The sequence below is a fragment of the Oryza sativa genome, chromosome 1, assembly GCF_034140825.1.
Source record: "Oryza sativa Japonica Group chromosome 1, ASM3414082v1".
In the NCBI taxonomy this organism is placed as follows: domain Eukaryota; kingdom Viridiplantae; phylum Streptophyta; class Magnoliopsida; order Poales; family Poaceae; genus Oryza; species Oryza sativa.
The window spans coordinates 43,811,914-43,828,417 of NC_089035.1; the positions used below are offsets into that span (position 1 = coordinate 43,811,914).

At 39.8% G+C, this 16,504-nt stretch overlaps 3 protein-coding genes across 4 annotated transcripts; all 3 read right to left on the minus strand.

The window, feature by feature from the left end:
• Nucleotides 1-1,087: 1,087 nt before the first annotated feature.
• On the minus strand, nt 1,088-4,431 carry LOC4324310 (2-methoxy-6-polyprenyl-1,4-benzoquinol methylase, mitochondrial-like). Its single transcript, NM_001428091.1, has 8 exons — nt 4,133-4,431; nt 3,919-4,045; nt 3,781-3,842; nt 3,154-3,309; nt 2,914-3,058; nt 2,657-2,728; nt 1,780-1,888; nt 1,088-1,486 (listed from the first exon to the last, which is right to left on the minus strand). The coding sequence occupies exons 1-8, from the start codon at nt 4,242-4,244 to the stop codon at nt 1,385-1,387; spliced, it is 885 nt and encodes a 294-aa protein (NP_001415020.1). The 5' UTR covers nt 4,245-4,431; the 3' UTR covers nt 1,088-1,384.
• Nucleotides 4,432-5,044: 613 nt separating this feature from the next.
• Nucleotides 5,045-8,536, minus strand: LOC4324311 (probable protein phosphatase 2C 38). Of its 2 annotated transcripts, XM_015785645.3 has the most exons (6): nt 7,594-8,536; nt 7,158-7,519; nt 6,729-6,965; nt 6,255-6,298; nt 5,709-6,126; nt 5,198-5,608 (listed from the first exon to the last, which is right to left on the minus strand). In XM_015785645.3, exons 1-4 carry the CDS (start codon nt 7,892-7,894, stop codon nt 6,287-6,289), a joined length of 912 nt encoding a protein of 303 aa, XP_015641131.1. In that variant the 5' UTR covers nt 7,895-8,536; the 3' UTR covers nt 5,198-5,608; nt 5,709-6,126; nt 6,255-6,286. The 2 variants fall into 2 exon arrangements, with proteins under 2 accessions (NP_001415019.1, XP_015641131.1); NM_001428090.1 differs by lacking the exon at nt 6,255-6,298 and having other exon boundaries at nt 5,045-5,608; nt 7,594-8,464.
• A 4,935-nt stretch (nt 8,537-13,471) lies between these two features.
• LOC4327810 (GATA transcription factor 16) lies at nt 13,472-14,750 on the minus strand. Its single transcript, XM_015785691.3, has 2 exons — nt 14,477-14,750; nt 13,472-14,325 (listed from the first exon to the last, which is right to left on the minus strand). The coding sequence occupies exons 1-2, from the start codon at nt 14,603-14,605 to the stop codon at nt 14,026-14,028; spliced, it is 429 nt and encodes a 142-aa protein (XP_015641177.1). The 5' UTR covers nt 14,606-14,750; the 3' UTR covers nt 13,472-14,025.
• Between the last annotated feature and the right edge of the window lie 1,754 nt (nt 14,751-16,504).

Genomic DNA, 16,504 nt, shown 5'->3' on the forward strand with positions numbered 1-16,504 from the left:
GGAGGAAGATGATAGTAAGGATTACTATTGTTTTCCTATCTCAGATAAGCTGATTGTAAGGATTGATGGATGAGAAGTAGTTGGATCGGTGTTATAAAAGACGCATAACTATTGTTTTCCAAGCTGATTGTAAGGATTGGTGTATGAGAAGTAGTTGGATCAGTCTTATAAAAGACATAACTATTATTTTCCTGGTTAGATAAGTGTTATAAAAGACGTTCTTATCCCCGTAGAGATAAGCTGATTGTAAGGTTTGATAGATGAGTAGTAGTTGGATCAGCGTTATAAAAGATGGGAAATAGTGGTTGGAGAGAGGGTTGATGGATGAAACGTGGTTGGATCAGTGTTATAAAAGATGAAAAACGGTGGTGAAATGGAATGAGTACCGTTAAGCGATTAATCGAATTACGGATAATTAATCAGGATTAAACGGAATTTTGGCGTTCACACTAATGGGCCTGTTCGGCAAACTGGGACTGCAGCTGCGGCTGCTGTAGCCCCTGCTATCTTAGAGCTTGCCGGACTATTCCGGTTGGCTGCGGCTGCTGCAACCCCGGCAGCCAAACAGGCCCAATAACGATATATTTGATAATTTCTTATGGTTATAGACATACTTTAACATATATTATCAAAATGAGATAATATGCTTGCATCACCATTTGATTATACTGAAACAAACAGTAACTTTTGTTACGCATATAGCCGGAAGGGTTGACCAACTCTTGTGGGTTGCTAACCATTTAAAACAGGTTCCAATATAACTTAATTGTGACACATAATAGGTCTAATCTAATAATTATAAAAAAAGGTGATTAAGCAAACAAAATGTCCAGATTTGGTCGCATTTTCAAACACCGTTTCGACATGCTGAAACGGAACGGTTTGGCCGGCGTTTCCGTATATACGGCCGTATGGTCGGCCGACTTTTACAACACTGGGTCGGATGCTACTAGTACAGCATGGTCGTCTGTATAACACAACAACGTCGTTACATGTCGCTCACTGCTTGCCATCATCCAAAGAATGATGCAGAATGCAACTGAAGCCGGCGGGAGCTGACAAGACCAAAACAAAGGCGTGAGAATAGGCTGTAACTTTTCTGTCAATCTAGTGTGACTCCCTTTTAGTTGTTTGTTTTGGTTGTCAAAACAACATTTTATGCTTTTCAGTAAAGCTGGGCTGTCAAAAGCCTTTCATCTAAAAAAAATAAATACAAGAAACATGTACAGAAACACTGCATGTATTTATTGCAATGCTAACTACTGGTACAAGATTGAGTTAGTTTGTTCGTTAGGTCCTGATTCTTAACGCCCGCTTCACAAGACCTTGCCGTTGCCGTAGGAGTAACAGTAAAGTATCCATCAAACTTGAAACCCAGAATGTTCTACAGTTTCAGTCCAGAGTGAATGGCAACCACACCACCCACCAGATTTTCGTATTCTACCCTCTCAAATCCGGCTTCTTGGATCATCTGAGCAAACTTTTCCTGGAAAAGCACAAGTTTGATCACCAGATATGCAAAAGATACATCTCAGCTGTCTCCGTAAAACTTCCCTACATTTCTGCTTAATGCCTCTTGCCGTGGGCACATAAAGCAATATGTATGAACCTTTTATAAGTTACTGGTTTCTAGTTGCCTATACTGGAGTGGATAGCATACAGTAGAAAGCCTTTTAGAACCAAAATTCTAAGCAACAAATGTACATCCATGTTTTGTCAATAGTTAATCCTAACATGGCAGCTCAGAAGTAGGCAAGGATAATAAAGAACCAGAATTACCTGATTTGGAAACCGGCGGATACTCTCAACCAAGTATTGGTATGACTGGCGATCACCGGCCACTAGTTCTCCCACAGCCGGAATCACAGAAAATGAATAAACATCATAACTGAAGAAAAGGCCAAAAGAATCAACAACTTGTCAATAGATCAATGGAAAGGTAACTGGCAACTATATACACATAATAGATATGCTATTTCTGTTGATTTAAAACTTTAACTGCCTCAAGAATGACTCCTTGTTAAATACTACTAGTAACTATGCATATTTTACAGAAACTGTCCTGCTGAAAATATTCTGGTCTAATGGTCTCACAAATGTTGGTCACAGCTTTGTTCACGTGTACAGATTCACTCTCCGTTAGTAACAGAACTATGCCAAAAACTTTGGCGTCAAATTTCCACAAGAACCAGCAGGAAGAAGCTTCAAATATATTTTCTAACAGAAGGGAAACTTTTCCGGTTGGATTAAGCTGTCCACTGACAAATCACCACAAGTATTACTTTTGTTTTTTACAATCCTCAGAATTGTTAATTTCCGCAAGCATTGGTAGGAAGAAACATCAAATATTCTTTTTCCCCAGAAGAAGGGAACCTTTAAACCATTGAGACATCTCAAGTAATATTTTCATTTTTAGAACCCTCAACGCTTTAATACATAGCTTGGTATAGAACTACGAACGATAGCTTTATAGAAATGATTACCAGTTATGAAAGCTAAAAATGTAATTGTTCACAACTGATTTAACTCTGTTATTTTCTCTTTTATTTTACACCATGTGTAAGAAGACACTTGGAAAATACCTTATATGAAACTATCCTACCTGTGTTTCTAAATTAGGTAGAAAAGAAACATATACTTGGCTAAAGAAACTTACATCTCTTTAAAAAGCGGAACATCCACATGACTCAATTCCAAGCATAGGAACCTTCCCCCTCGCTTTAGGACTCTGAAACATGTAAATCCATGTGAAACTAACAGCATTTGATAGAAGCTGAGATTAGACATTAATAAGAAAAGAAAAGCGCTTTGGACACATCTAATGATTTGATCCAAACATACTACACATACACAACATTTGAAAATCATGATCAAATATAAATACAGTCAGTTAGTTCAATATTATGGGCCGACCTATAAGCTTCTGATAGAGCTTTTTCAATGTGTGTCACATTTCTGATCCCAAACGCAATAGTATAGCCATCCATAGATCCATCCTCAAAACTCAGAGCTTCAGCATCTCCTTGTATCCAGCTAAGGCAATGGCCTTCTTTGTATCCTGAAATAAAAAGAAAACAAAATCAACCATGGGACAACAGAAGCAGTATGTGAAATAAAGGTGGCATGATGCTAAGAAATTTCATGAATCCAAACCTCTTTCTGAAGCACGTTTCTTTCCAACATTCAGCATATTTGGATTAATGTCACAAACATAGATTTGTGTTTCTTCTTCAATATCAGTAAGAGTACCCTGCATAGCTCTATGGCTCACGCTATTGATTCTCTCGAGCGCACGGAAGGCAACATCCCCTGAAGGCATAGAGAGTCATTGGATGAATTACTTTCCAATTTCAAAACGAGATTAGCAAGCAACTAGATAAATTCTTTTGAGAAGGGAGTAACCGTTTACTTGGACATGTTGAAATATCATTCATGAACAGACTAGTAGTAATTGAAACATTAGGTGTAAAATCACCTTATTTTAGGACAGCGCGCATTTTTAGAACAAAGAAAAGTTCCGAAATTAACATGTCACCTAATTGATGCACATTTCATATAATTTGCAGTATTGCACAGGAAATGGGGATATTAGCACATGGAACACAGCACAGCACATCGACGTTTTAGACATGCCAAAAAAATGCAGAGGAGTTACATAACACAAATACACTAATATCTTTTGACTAGCAAGGCTATGTTTTTAGTCGGGTGGGTCAGTAAGCTATGCATGGTACATGGCATCTTAGGATGTTAATGCTGAAGGTAAGAAAGGAAGAATACCTGTTCCACCAGCCACATCTAGATGCTTCATCCCAGGAAAAGGATTAAGCTTTGAGATGAGCCTTAAAAAATAGAGAAGAGGAATGTGGTAAGCCTGACATGAAAAAAAGGAGGAGGAGGAGGAGATTGGAAGCAAACCTGTCCTTCCACAACCTATGTAGTCCAACGCTCATAAGATCGTTCATGAGATCGTAACTGGAGGCGACGCTGCTGAAGACGTTACCGACCAATTTGCTTTTGTCCTCTTCAGCTACTTGCTTGTATCCTGATGAACCAACCAAGAGGAAGGAGTTTGGACAAGAAGAAGAAGAAGAGTTAGGTGGTAGGGTAGGGTTTAGGAGGAGAAGGGTACCGAAGCTGGTGGCGTGGGAGTGGAGGAAGGCCGTGTGGATGCTGGTGGGCGGAGAGAGGAGGCGGCGGCGGCTGGACGACGCCAGCCTACCGGCCGCCGATCGCAGAGCCATGGTGCTCCAAACTTACTTCCTTACGATCAAGGCGGAGGCGGCGGCGGCGGCGCCTGGTGCAGCCGCGTCGGTGAGTCAGGGATGCCGGCGGCGGCGTCAGATTGAGATTGGGATCGGTGGCCGAATGGGATGGGGACCGACGACACTAGCGCAGCCTAGGGTTGTGTGGGCTATTATTGGGCCAGATGATATTGGGCCACTGCGACGTGCAAGGACAAGTGCGGGTGATGTCCAAAGGAGGCACCAGCGCCCGCCAACGGCCACGGCCGCTCTAGCAAGACCACCACCGCCTCAATTACCGATGTCGAGAGAGTTGAACATGATTGGGCCACTAACATGTGGGTCCCACGTCGTCATGCCAGTTAAAACCGTTTCCAATACTGCCTTTCAACCTAATGTGACCCAGTTTTTCAACATTAGCGATGCGTTACTACAACGATTTTCAAACTCGACGACAAGATGGGGATCTCAAGTGAACTTCTTCATATGTTGATTGATGATTAGGACGCATAATTTTCTTTCCATTTTTTTTGGGTGAGTTTAGTAATTCCTTCCACTAAATTACCAATGCAGTATAAGTAAAAGGCAAATCCTATGTCCGTTGCTGACAAATCCTGATACATCAAGTACCACGTAATTATATTAGCATGCGTCCAATGTGTTTTTGTTATCATCAATGGACTTGTTTAACTTGTGTGAAAACCACCTCATTATAAGGTGTATTTTCAATTTCACAAAGTCTTCATGGTAATCTTGAGTATTAACTTCTCATCATAAAATATGTTCTTAATGATAGTTATAAAACCAATACTAGTCCATGTTCATTGTACTCTTTTTGGGACGAAGGTTACTAACTTTTGCACCGTAATATGCATGGACTAACTAGTTGGTCAAAATCTTCAAATTTCGACCTTTTGAAATCAAAATGGTCCTATAAAAATGGGCAGAGCAAGTAACTAACAAATTCTATAAATTGGATATTTTGCTCACATCGCTGCAACTCTTTACATAGTGACAAACTGATGGATGACGATCACTAATTTGCTCTCAAAATCCAAAGACTTGCCAAAGGAACGCTTTACAAATAGGGCAGTTCAATTCGATGCTGCAATCAAAATTGTGATTCTCACTTGCATGTGTTCTCTGTTATATAAATATATGTACTACCGCAGAACGAAAATACTGAATGAACGAGATGGAATGGATCTTTCTTCTGCCGCGGTGAAGATGGACATACATTCAAAGTCCAAAGCTGAAAGCAAACAAGTCCGGCTCTCATTGCACAGGGCTACCTCCAGCTTCAAACTCTCCAAAGCCCTCTCTAGCACATAGTACAACGGAGACTTGAGAGGCGGAGGGAGATGCTGCAAAATGAAAGGAAGGATATGAGATATAATCATCTCAAGCCATGTTTCAAAAAAAAATTGCTTGAGTTTCATCCACTGAAAGATTAAGCAATGGTACCTGAAGTTATGCAGCTCCCAGGTTTCGCCAACCGCATAGGAGTAATATGATCAATATTTGCATTCCTGAGCTCATGCAAAGGTACAAGTCTATCCGTACATATTATAGAATCAAAATTAATATGCTCCACCCTTTAACCAGCCAAGATACCATGGATTATTCACTCAGAAAACCTCTATGATCTTCATCATTTCTGTGTAAGCGTTGAAGCACCATCACCACCCCTCAGTGAAAGTAATGGGCCACCATAGAATCTCTTGCCAACTAGAGCAGAGTCCAGGAATAGTACTACAACAGTAATATCATCGTGAAAGTGTCTCCTGACCCCGCGATCAATCTTTTTCAAGTCTGAGTACCTCATTTCTCTTTTTTTTGCTGCCTCTCGCAGAGCCGCTTTTATTAGTCTTCTTGCAATACCCTACAGTTTTTTGGGGGGCAAAAGTTAGCAACAAGATGTTAGCATCAGAACATTCAGAGCACGCAGCGATTATAAAGAAAAGGGGATCACGGTTGCAAAATATGAACATGAGACATGTGAAGATCTACCTGAGCAAGGCAAATTCACTTTGCCCGAGATACTATACTCGATTCTACAAAGATACAACAAAAATCAAAAGACACAACAATAAAGCAAACCCTGGATAAACATAAGTCAATGAATTAATTCAGAAAACAGAGTGAACTCAGGGGAAAGCGCACAGTTAATCTGGTTTGAAACAAGAACTTAAGGAACTGATCAGCGAATGGAACTTATAAATTCAAAAGATATTAATTCCATTAGAGCTAAATATATGGCTTGAAGCATCTGAAGCAACATCATGTTATGTGTGACCCAGCACAGATGTTGTTGAATATCCCTAGGATGTTTGCTGTTCTAACAAATAAACTCAGCACGTCTGACATAACAATTAATGTTGATTCTTCTTAAATTTCAACGATAAAGACATGACTGACATGGAAACTAATTCAGAACTCCACGAAAAAAAATTATTGTCAGAGAAAGTTAGGATATCATCTTACATTTCTTGGCGCACAGTTAACTATATCCACAGCCTCCTGATTGGTCAGGTGCTCCCATAGCCCATCTGAGGCAAATATCACAAATTGGTCTTCTGTACACAGTTTATGTACTTCTATGGATGGTTCTGGAGAAAGAATTGGTTTGTGGAAGGGTTCTGAAAGCCGGAATCTCGCCAAAAGAGGCTCTCGGTTAAATTCAGTACTTTTTAGGTAAGCATCGCCTAACGTTCTGGAAACCTGAGCACATCACAAATTGGCAAGGCAAAAGGTATGAGTACTTGCGCTATTATATGGTAAAGGTGAGCAATATTGTGAAACGTCACAAATTGTGCACCCACTCAGTTAATAAACCGGAGTGCGGTGCACATGGAATAATATTTTGAGGCACAATCTGTCATACAGAAGTGATCAAAGTGAAACAAATACTACCTGAATAAGGCCTTTGACACGCCAAACGTTGTGCTTTAGGACCACGATTCGTGGATCGTCTGGGTGAAACTGTCTTAATTCCTCCCTTACAGACTCAATGCTTGCGTTATGCTCGGCTGACAGCTGAACCGCCTTAATAACACCCCTTTCAAGTCTCCCTAGAACAGCACGGGAATCACCAGTATTTGCTACATAAAGAACTCCTTCATTGATGATGCCAACCAAACAGCAGGAACCAACGGAGGCAAGCTGCGGTTTGATGAGCCATTGCTTCCTTACAAGATTGAGAAACCCTTCCTCCGTGGCAGCATAGGATTTGCGAATGACATCAACTGAAACAGTTTGCTGTTCCGTAGCAAATTCTGCAGGGAAGCAACATACTCTTTAGATTGTAGTAGTAGTAGTAGTATTGAGAGAAATAGAGGAATGAACATACTCTTTAGATTGGGGAAGAAATGTTGTGCGATGAAATGAGCAGTCTCCGGGCCACCATGGCCATCGTAGATGCCGACAAAAGTGGTGGAGGAGGAGTGGGAGAGAAGAAGAGGGGCAGCTTCGACCTGGCTGGCATCCTCGAGAAGGTTGTTTGCCTGCACGAGGGCCATAGAGAAGTCGCCGCAAGCGTGCCTCCCGGTGTCCTTGTACCAGAGCAATCCATCCCTGGTGCCGCCGACGGCGAGCTGGTGGTCGGGCTTGAAGCAGGGGCGCACAATCCGCATGACCGTCTGCCCAACCATGTTGCACTTGCACCAGGAAACCTAGGTAGTAAGAAAGATCCAAGGAGGAGAGGCTTGACGAAGAAGATGGAGGAGACTATCGATCAAGATTGCAAGAAGCAGGAGCTTGGTGGTCAAGGGATTGGGGGTTGGGGTCTGGCCCCAAGAAAGAAGAAGAAATTAAGAGGCGGTGCATGAGAAGGAAGAGAATCTTGCGGCGTGAAATCGGGGTTGATTGCTTTGGCTTTGGCTTGGCCCCAAATAAAGGGAGGAATTGAAGGGTAGTAACAAAGAAAAAAAAAACACACGAAAACGAAAGAGAAGAATCCCAAATCCAAATCAAATCGGGCGGAATTCCTCCGCCTGCAGGCTGCTGCTATGCTATTCCTCTCCCTCCCTCCCTCCTATCCTAATTCATACTCATACTGCTGTGCTGGAGTAGAGGAGAAGAGAGAAGCGGAGTGCCGTGGCCAGATCGACGACGAATCGCGTGGGATTGATTCCGCCGTGAGATTTCTCCAACTTCTTTCTTTAGGATTAGGATTAGGATTGGAAGAGAGGGGGAAGGAGGAAGGAGTATCTATCTATCCCATGTGACCTGCAACAAGAAGAAGAAGAAGAAGGAGAAGGAGAAGGGAGGGGAGGTCGTTTGATTATTAGTATGGATTATAATTAGCAACAGCAACTACTACTTGTACTTTATTACTCCTATCCCCTAGTCTTAAGAGTGTTAGCACTAGTGTACTCCAGTTAGAAAGAAAGAATATGATGAATTGATGACGGCGACGGGGGCAGCCCATGGTGCTTTGGTTTGGTCTCTGTCCCCTCGTCCCCTCCCCTCCCCTCCCACAGATTTTCCTTTCCATGATATTTTTCTGAATTTTCTTTTTCCACGACTTAAACAACATCTACGACTCCAATATTAAGTATTAGTGTAAATTGCACCTACAGTACAACAACTTGACAGGTGGGTGCGGTATAGTGCAAGAACTTGGGAATTGAACGTCTGAGTACAATAACTTGACAAATGGGTGCGTTCTAGTACAATTTATATCCAATTACCTTTAAGATTTTTTTTTTCTTCACCTTCTCAAATATCAACCGAAATATAATAATTTTTACATCCACTTTAATTGACTTTCAATTATTATTTATTAGGATAAAAATATAAATATACTTATACAAATCCGCGCTACTATATTGTCAAAATAAGTACTTAAAAATTGAATTTATATAAAAAATACTCCAAATAATTAAGTTGCCGTATAACTTTTTAATTTATTGTATCAAAATCATATCTACCTTGCAAGTTGTTGCATTTATACTATCACTTACAAAGTTCTTAAACTAAATTGCACCTACCTACCAAGTTGTTGCACTAGAACGCTCATTTTTTAAGTTATTGTACCAAATTACACCCACATACCAAGTTGATGCACCATGGATGCAATTTACTCTAAGTATTGATTTTTCTCAACTATCTGACGACTAGTATTATCTTACCCGTATCACGCAATTGCTAAGTTGAGTTACAAAACCGAAACAATTGCAAAGGATTAAAAAAACGAAGTAGTATAACAAAACTAGCTGGATGACCCGCGCAATTGCGCGGCGAGCACCCAAACAAAATTATATATTTTTCAGTATGATTTTACTTAAAAATTATTAAGTAGATATCTCGTTGTCAAAAGACTTTAAAAAATCAAACCTTATCATCCCGTATTTCTAATATAGTTTTTAAAAGTTACACCAGCTGCTACCCCTTACTTATGTCATATTCTTCTTTATTTGCTTGCTCGATCTACCACTATTTTTATTTATTCTCCTTGAAACCTTTAAAAATTGAATCTTAGATTTTATTATCTCATTGGGTTTCTTTTTATAATTTCTAGAAGTCTCGTCAAACACGGTCATTATGCTCATCTACGGCCCATCCACTACCTTTTCTCTTTATTGTCATTGGGATTTTAAAAACTGAATATAATTATCATTTGGGTTCATTTTTAACTTTCTAGACGTCTCGCTAAACCATCAGCGGCTTTGCCATTGTACTCCTTTATGGCTCGTTCGCTGCCACCCTTTTTTATTGCCATTGAGATTTTAAAATTGAATATGATTTTCATTATTTTTTTTACTTTTTTAAGAAGTTCCGAACCTTTAAAAATCATACCTGGTAGTTTTTAGAGTTTATTGTCTTATCGGGTTTCATTTTTTATAACTTTTAGAAGTACTGGCAAACGATGGCACTATATACTCATCTACGGCCTATTCACCGCGTATCATTGGAATTCTAAAAATCGAACATAACTATCGTTGGAATTCATTTTTTATTTTCTAGAAGTTCTGCCAACTGTTGGCAGCTCTTCAACTATACTCCTATACACCCCGCCCGCTGCTTCTCCTTCTTATTGTCATTGAGATTTTACAAATCGAATATAATTATCAATGGGGTTTTTTTTTCTTTCTAGAAGTACCAGCAACCACCTTGCCCATCTGCTTCACTGCATGCCTGTCGTCTCTCCTATTAATCATTACTAGGATTCTATTTGTTGTTTTACTAATAGTTTTTATATGTCGTATTAACCGCCACTACTCTACTCCTTTATAGGCCTCTTACTTAATTTATCGCGTCATGGGTTTTAGATGGTCTTTTTTTCAATAGTATTTATTTTATATCACCAATTTTAGTTATTTATAAATGGTATTCCTAATTGAAATCTTTTTTTTCTTTTTCTAATTTCAGAATTTATTTTTTTTTCAAATTTTAATTAATAACATATAGTGTTCTTTTAAAATTTTTATTTTTAATTTTTGAATTTCAGTTGTTTCAAAATTGTTTGTATTCCCACTTGAAGTCTCTTTTAATTATTTTGGATATTATTTTATTTTTTATTCTGAATTTTAATTAATCTCGTATTGGGTTCTTTTATAGATTCTTCATTCAATATTGCTTATTTTCAATTTCAAATTTAAGTTAATTTTAAATTGTATTCTTACTTGAACTCTTCTTTTCTTTTTCTAATTTTGGATTTTATTTTTATTTTTATTTTTATTTCGAATATTAATTAAACTCGTATTGGGTTCTTATATATACTCTTCTCTCAATATTCCTTATTTTTAAATTGCAATCCTATTTGGACTCTCATTTTCTTTTCTAATTTCAGATTTTATTATATTTTTATTTCGAATTTTGATTAATCTTGTATTAGGTTTTTATATGGACTCTTCTTTTAATATTGTCTATTTTTAATTCTGAATTTCAGCTATTTTTAAGTTGTATTTTTACTTGGACTTCCTTTTCTTTTTCTCCGATTAATGTGGAAATTTCTAACCCCCCCACAGCAAACATGGTGTCTCTTTTCAAAGCTGTTTTAATAATATAATAGATATAATAAATACTTTTTTAACCGTTGGATTACTTTGAGATTCGTGCATATATCCCAACCTTAATTCCTTTCATTTTTTTTCTTTTCCCCTCGGTGTCGCATTCTTGAACGACGCTTGATGCCTCTCACCGTTGCCTCCGCATAGCGTGTTATCACCCGGTCTTGTCGGCTAGGCAGAAGACGTCAACGGCACAGGGAGGCATCCCCTTTCCTGGGCTGGTCTACTCCCTCCTCCCTCCTCCAATCCAACAATAGTGAGGTGCCCCTATTCAGATGGCTCCCCGTCGCCAGATCAGCCACCACCACCGCTCAGTGCCTCTTAATATGTTGCTCTGTTTTGCTCCCGCCACCAACACCAACATACCACTACCTATTGATCTCGTGGCTTCGGTGTGGCACCGCCGTCACCTCCCATGGTTATCCCTCTAAGCCCGATAACATCCTCCTCTTTTGCCTTCCCCCTCCAACCCTCATCCAGAACCCCTAATTCGTAGGTACCTCCCATGGTTATCCCTCTAAGTCCGATGACTTCCTCCTCTTTTGCCTTCCCCCTCCAACCCCCATCCAGGACCTTAATTCATAGGTACTCTGTCGAAATTTAAGCTTTTATCGGTATCGGAGAAGAAGAGGCTGTCAGAGTAGGAAAAGAAGCACCTTAGCGCATGAATCACGATGCATATCTAATGATCGCTTGTCCAAATTCGTTGTTTTAAGATGGATCACATCCCATTCTAGGTTAAGTTATTTTGGGAGGGAAGGAGTAAAATCTAAAGATTTAATGATGGATTTTTGGTCGACAATGGGTCCAAAGATCTGTGGTTTCCTTGACGATGCACAATGGTGGTGTTTGAATCTCCTGAAGATGAAAATGAAGATTAAGTGTTTCACGTAAAACGAGGTGGTAGTACCGTGTGATTAATTGAGTTTTAATTATTACAAACTTGAAAAATATATTAATATGATATTTTAGAGCAACTTTTATATAGAAAGTTTTTATACAAAACGTACTGTTTAGCAGTTTGAAAAGCGTGCCACGAGTATCCAAAATTTAGGGCCTTTTTGATTTGGAGGAAAAACATAGGAATTTTGGAGGATTTCAATCCTAATGGAAAATTTCCTATGAAGCCCTTTGAAACAAAGGATTGAATCATATCTAATCCTTTGAAATTCCTATGGAATGGACAAATCCTATAGAGATTTTGGAGGAAATTTAGCAAGAGCTTCAACCTCTTGGTATGTTTCCTTTGAGTCTATCTCTCTCATCCAATTCCTACGTTTTTTCTACGGTTCAATCAAACGGTCATTCCTGTGTTTGGGGGAAGCTAGCTCGTGCGCACGCGCCGGCGACGCGCACTTCCGCGCGCGCGTAACTAACCCCTTAGTTAACGCTAATGACAGTAATTAGAAAAAAAAAGTGAAGATTTTTTTACTAATAGATTGAAAAAATTTTCAGTTAGATTTGAAAACTTTCGACTTAAAGATTTAAATTTTTAAAGTCAAATTTTGAAAACTTTCAACTCAGATTCGAAAACTTTCAACTCGAGATTCAAAAACTTTCAAGTCCAGATTTGAAAATTTTGAAAACTTACATCTTGAAATTTGAAAATTTTTAACTTGAGATTTGAAAACTTTCAACTCGAGATTCAAAAACTTTCAAGTTTAGATTTGAAAATTTTGAAAACTTTCAACTTGAGATTTGAAAAATTTTAAACTCAAGATTTGAAAACTTTCAAATCCAGATTTAAAAACTTTCACCTCGAGATTTGAAAACTTTCAAGTCCAAATTTAAAAAATTTTAAGTTCAGAATTAAAAATTACTAGTAAAAATAGGAAACTATTCACTAGTAAAACTAATTATGATTTTTTCTCCTACCCATACGGCATCAAACTGCGTAAAAAGCAAAAAAGAAAAAAAGAAAACGACGATAGATGTTAGCGAGAAAAAAGAAAAATCGCGCACGCGTCGGTGGGCCGGGAGTGCGTGTTGCCGGCGCGCGTATTAGGTTTCTCGTATGTGTTTTTCATGCGTTTTGCAATCCTCTGTTTTACACTTACATTCCTATCAAAATCCTATATTTTTCCTGTTCCTACGTTTTCTCAATCCTTTGATTCAAAGAGCCCTTAATCCAACTTTTGTTGGAGAAAAGAAGAGGGCCAATGACTCCTCCATCAGTCACAGTTGCTTTCTATAAGTAGAGATAGTAGTAACACCTGATCATGTAGACTAGTACTTTATATACGCCAAATGAGAACACAAGTAGTAGTAATGGCTCTGGCTTTTCCCTTTGACCTCTGTGACTTGACCAACGCATCAAAGGAGGAAATACAGGCAGGCACATCATCATCTATAGAGTCACAGTAACAGGGGCACAACCAACCGAGAAGTAGCAGTACCAGCACGAACAGACAGGATGGATGATTGATCAATAACCAAAGCTCAAGCTCAAGCTCCAGCTTTAGCTCTTTTTTTCTTCTTCTTCTTCTTCTTCTTCTTCTCTTGTTACATTGCAGAGAAACCAAACTTGAATGTTAGGCGGTAAACTACTACTACTAGTACTAGTACAGAGACACAGACAAAGAGTCGCATTACAGACGTCGTTACAGCTTAAGGCAAGAACAACAAGAGCTACTACACCACAAGACAAGATTGATTATTAGCTAGCTTCGGTGACTGCCATAGCGCCGGGGGGAGGGAAAAAAAGAGAGGGGAAGGAATCGCTGCTTCTTCTTCCTGCCATGGCGCCAGAGGTTGATTCGGTTGGAGGTTCAGGCGTAGATGACGCCCGAGGAGAGTGCCATGAGCAGGATGGCGGCCCTCTCCTCCTCGCCAAGGCATTTCCTGCGGCGCATCCGCCGGCGCTGCTTGAACACAGCAGCGTCCTTGCTGCGGAAGCCCACCGTGTGGAGCTCCATGGTGACCTCCTCCTCCTGTGCCTTTTCCTTCTTGGCCTTAGTCTTCTTCTGCTGCTCCGCTCCGTCGGTGGCGGTGGCGGTGGCGGAAGAGTCCAGGCCGAGCGCCGCCCGCCGCCTCTTCCGATACCGGATCCCGCATGCGTTGCACAGCGACTGGAAGAAGGGATCATGGATCGGATCTCGGATCAGATCAAAACAACATACGACTACACAGAAACCAAACGAAGAAGAAGAAGAAGAAGAAGAAGAAGAAGAAGAAGAAGAAGAAGAAGAAGAAGAAGAAGAAGAAGAATGGGATATTCACCTTGGGTCCTCCGGGTCCGCCTCGCCATAGCGGAGTCTTGGTAGTGTGGCAGTCAGCGCAAGCCTTAGAGCCGTTGCACTCGTCGGGATCCACCTTGTCCACCGGGGAGGAGGAAGAATCCATATCCATCTGCAGCTGCAGCTAGCTACCGGCGGCCGCGATCTGGGGGCGGATCGATTGATCGGGCGGAGAGCCAAGAGAAATGGATGGATATGGATCGCGAGAGGGGAGGCGGCGGGAAATGGAGAGAGCGATTTGGGGTTTAGGGTTTAGCGGGCGGGGGCGGGGGCGGGGGCGGGAGGGGTTGGCTTTTTGTTTAAGAGAAGAAGAGGCGGAAATGGCGGCGTCTCGGGTCAGTGGGAGTGGGAGTGGAGCGGCGGGGACGACAGGGAAGGAAGGAAACCCTAATCCATCCCTCCCCCCGCCCGCCCGCGTGCTTGTGAATTGACCCATTCGGCCCTTAGCTGGGCCTCCCTTTCCTTCTGCCTGCTACGGCCCAATAAAGGCCCATCCACCATTCACTCCGTTCCTTCATTCTAAGCCCAAAACTCTGACTACTGACCGCGCGCATATGTGTGTCTTTTTTTTATATTAGTGTACTTAGTTAGTACTAACTTTGCTAGTCATTCAAAAGTCAACAGAGTTATACTGTACATTATTGATTGCATACTTCTCTAGTACAGTAGGAATACTACTACCAGTAGAAATCTTCTATTAACAACTTATTAAAGTAATAAATAAAAAAACCTCCACATTTGCTCTTACAGTCTAGAAATAAATTAAGGAATATTGAAAAAGAGACTAGTGTCCATGCCGGTATACAATTTAGAAATAATAGAAATTCCGAATTTAAAAATAGAAAAATTAAAATTTGGTCAGAGTCCATTTAGAAATAACAGAAATTCGGAAATTCGGAAATTCGGAATTAAAAAATATAGAATATTAGAAGAAGGGTATCAAGTCCATATAGAAATACAATTAAGAAATAATAGAAATTCAGAATTAAAAAAATAAGAAATATTAGAAGAAGAGTATTGTCATGGTTATGGATACCACATACCCACTAAGCTCGGCAGGACCCACCATACACAAGTCTTATATGGAATCATATCTCAAATATAGAAAGAGTTTCGGATAATGAAGGACGAGTAGAGTTCTATATGAAAACGACAAGGATTACTCGTATTGTATCCATATTGGTCTCCCTAATTCTACTTGAACAAGAGAACATCTATGAGTATAAATACAAGACCTTCTAGGAGGAGGAGGGACAGACCGATCGACACACAAGTCAGAATAGACACCAACACACGCCGTCAAACATCGACATCAGAGATAAGCCTAGATAGACCTAATGGTGCCTGCGGAGGCCGACAAGATGGATATAGCGCCATATCTGATCTCAATGAGTTCGTACTCGAGGAGAAAGACTACCCTGTCGTCGACTACGTGTTGGTTATCTATGTCGCCAAGTCGACGACAACTAGATAGGTTATCCCAAATATTGTACTTGTGTGATTCTGATGAATATAAAGCAACATCGGCTACGACCAACAGGAGTAGGGCTATTACATATCAGATAAGGGGCCCGAACCTGTATAAACCCTTGCATACGTCTCTTTTACTTTAATTTCGCATATACCCCTGGTACCAACGGTCTCCATAACATGAAAATATCGTAGTTGTGACCTCAAAAGTTCACAAATATAGAATCCATATAGGATTTTAGAATGAACTAAAATTTTGGGAAAAAAATTAAAAGTAGATTTTAGAGTCCATATAGAAATACTATTTAGAAGTAACTGAAGTTTGAAATTAAAAAACAAGAGTATTGAAAGATGAGTTTAGATTCCACGTAGAAATACAATTAGAAATAATGAAAATTCAGAGTTAGAAATAAATAATATTGGAAGAAGAGCTTAGAGTTTATATAGAAATACAATTTACAAGTAACAAAAATTCAGAATAAAAAATAAGAAATATTGGAAGACGAGTCTATAGTCCATATAGGAATATAATTTAGAAATA

What these genes read in the sequence shown, in the direction of transcription:
- LOC4327810 (XM_015785691.3), bottom strand. Translation starts at nt 14,605, where the DNA reads ATGGATATGGATTCTTCCTCCTCCCCGGTGGACAAGGTGGATCCCGAC. An exon ending in GCGGACCCGGAGGACCCAAG is followed by an intron (nt 14,326 to 14,476) that starts GTGAATATCCCA and finishes CCCTTCTTCCAG; the next exon opens with TCGCTGTGCAACGCATGCGG.
- LOC4324310 (NM_001428091.1), bottom strand. Translation starts at nt 4,244, where the DNA reads ATGGCTCTGCGATCGGCGGCCGGTAGGCTGGCGTCGTCCAGCCGCCGC. An exon ending in CTCCCACGCCACCAGCTTCG is followed by an intron (nt 4,046 to 4,132) that starts GTACCCTTCTCC and finishes TTGGTTCATCAG; the next exon opens with GATACAAGCAAGTAGCTGAA. An exon ending in CATAGGTTGTGGAAGGACAG is followed by an intron (nt 3,843 to 3,918) that starts GTTTGCTTCCAA and finishes CTATTTTTTAAG; the next exon opens with GCTCATCTCAAAGCTTAATC.
- LOC4324311 (NM_001428090.1), bottom strand. Translation starts at nt 7,894, where the DNA reads ATGGTTGGGCAGACGGTCATGCGGATTGTGCGCCCCTGCTTCAAGCCC. An exon ending in GTGTCAAAGGCCTTATTCAG is followed by an intron (nt 6,966 to 7,157) that starts GTAGTATTTGTT and finishes TGATGTGCTCAG; the next exon opens with GTTTCCAGAACGTTAGGCGA. An exon ending in TTAACTGTGCGCCAAGAAAT is followed by an intron (nt 6,127 to 6,728) that starts GTAAGATGATAT and finishes AAAAAACTGTAG; the next exon opens with GGTATTGCAAGAAGACTAAT.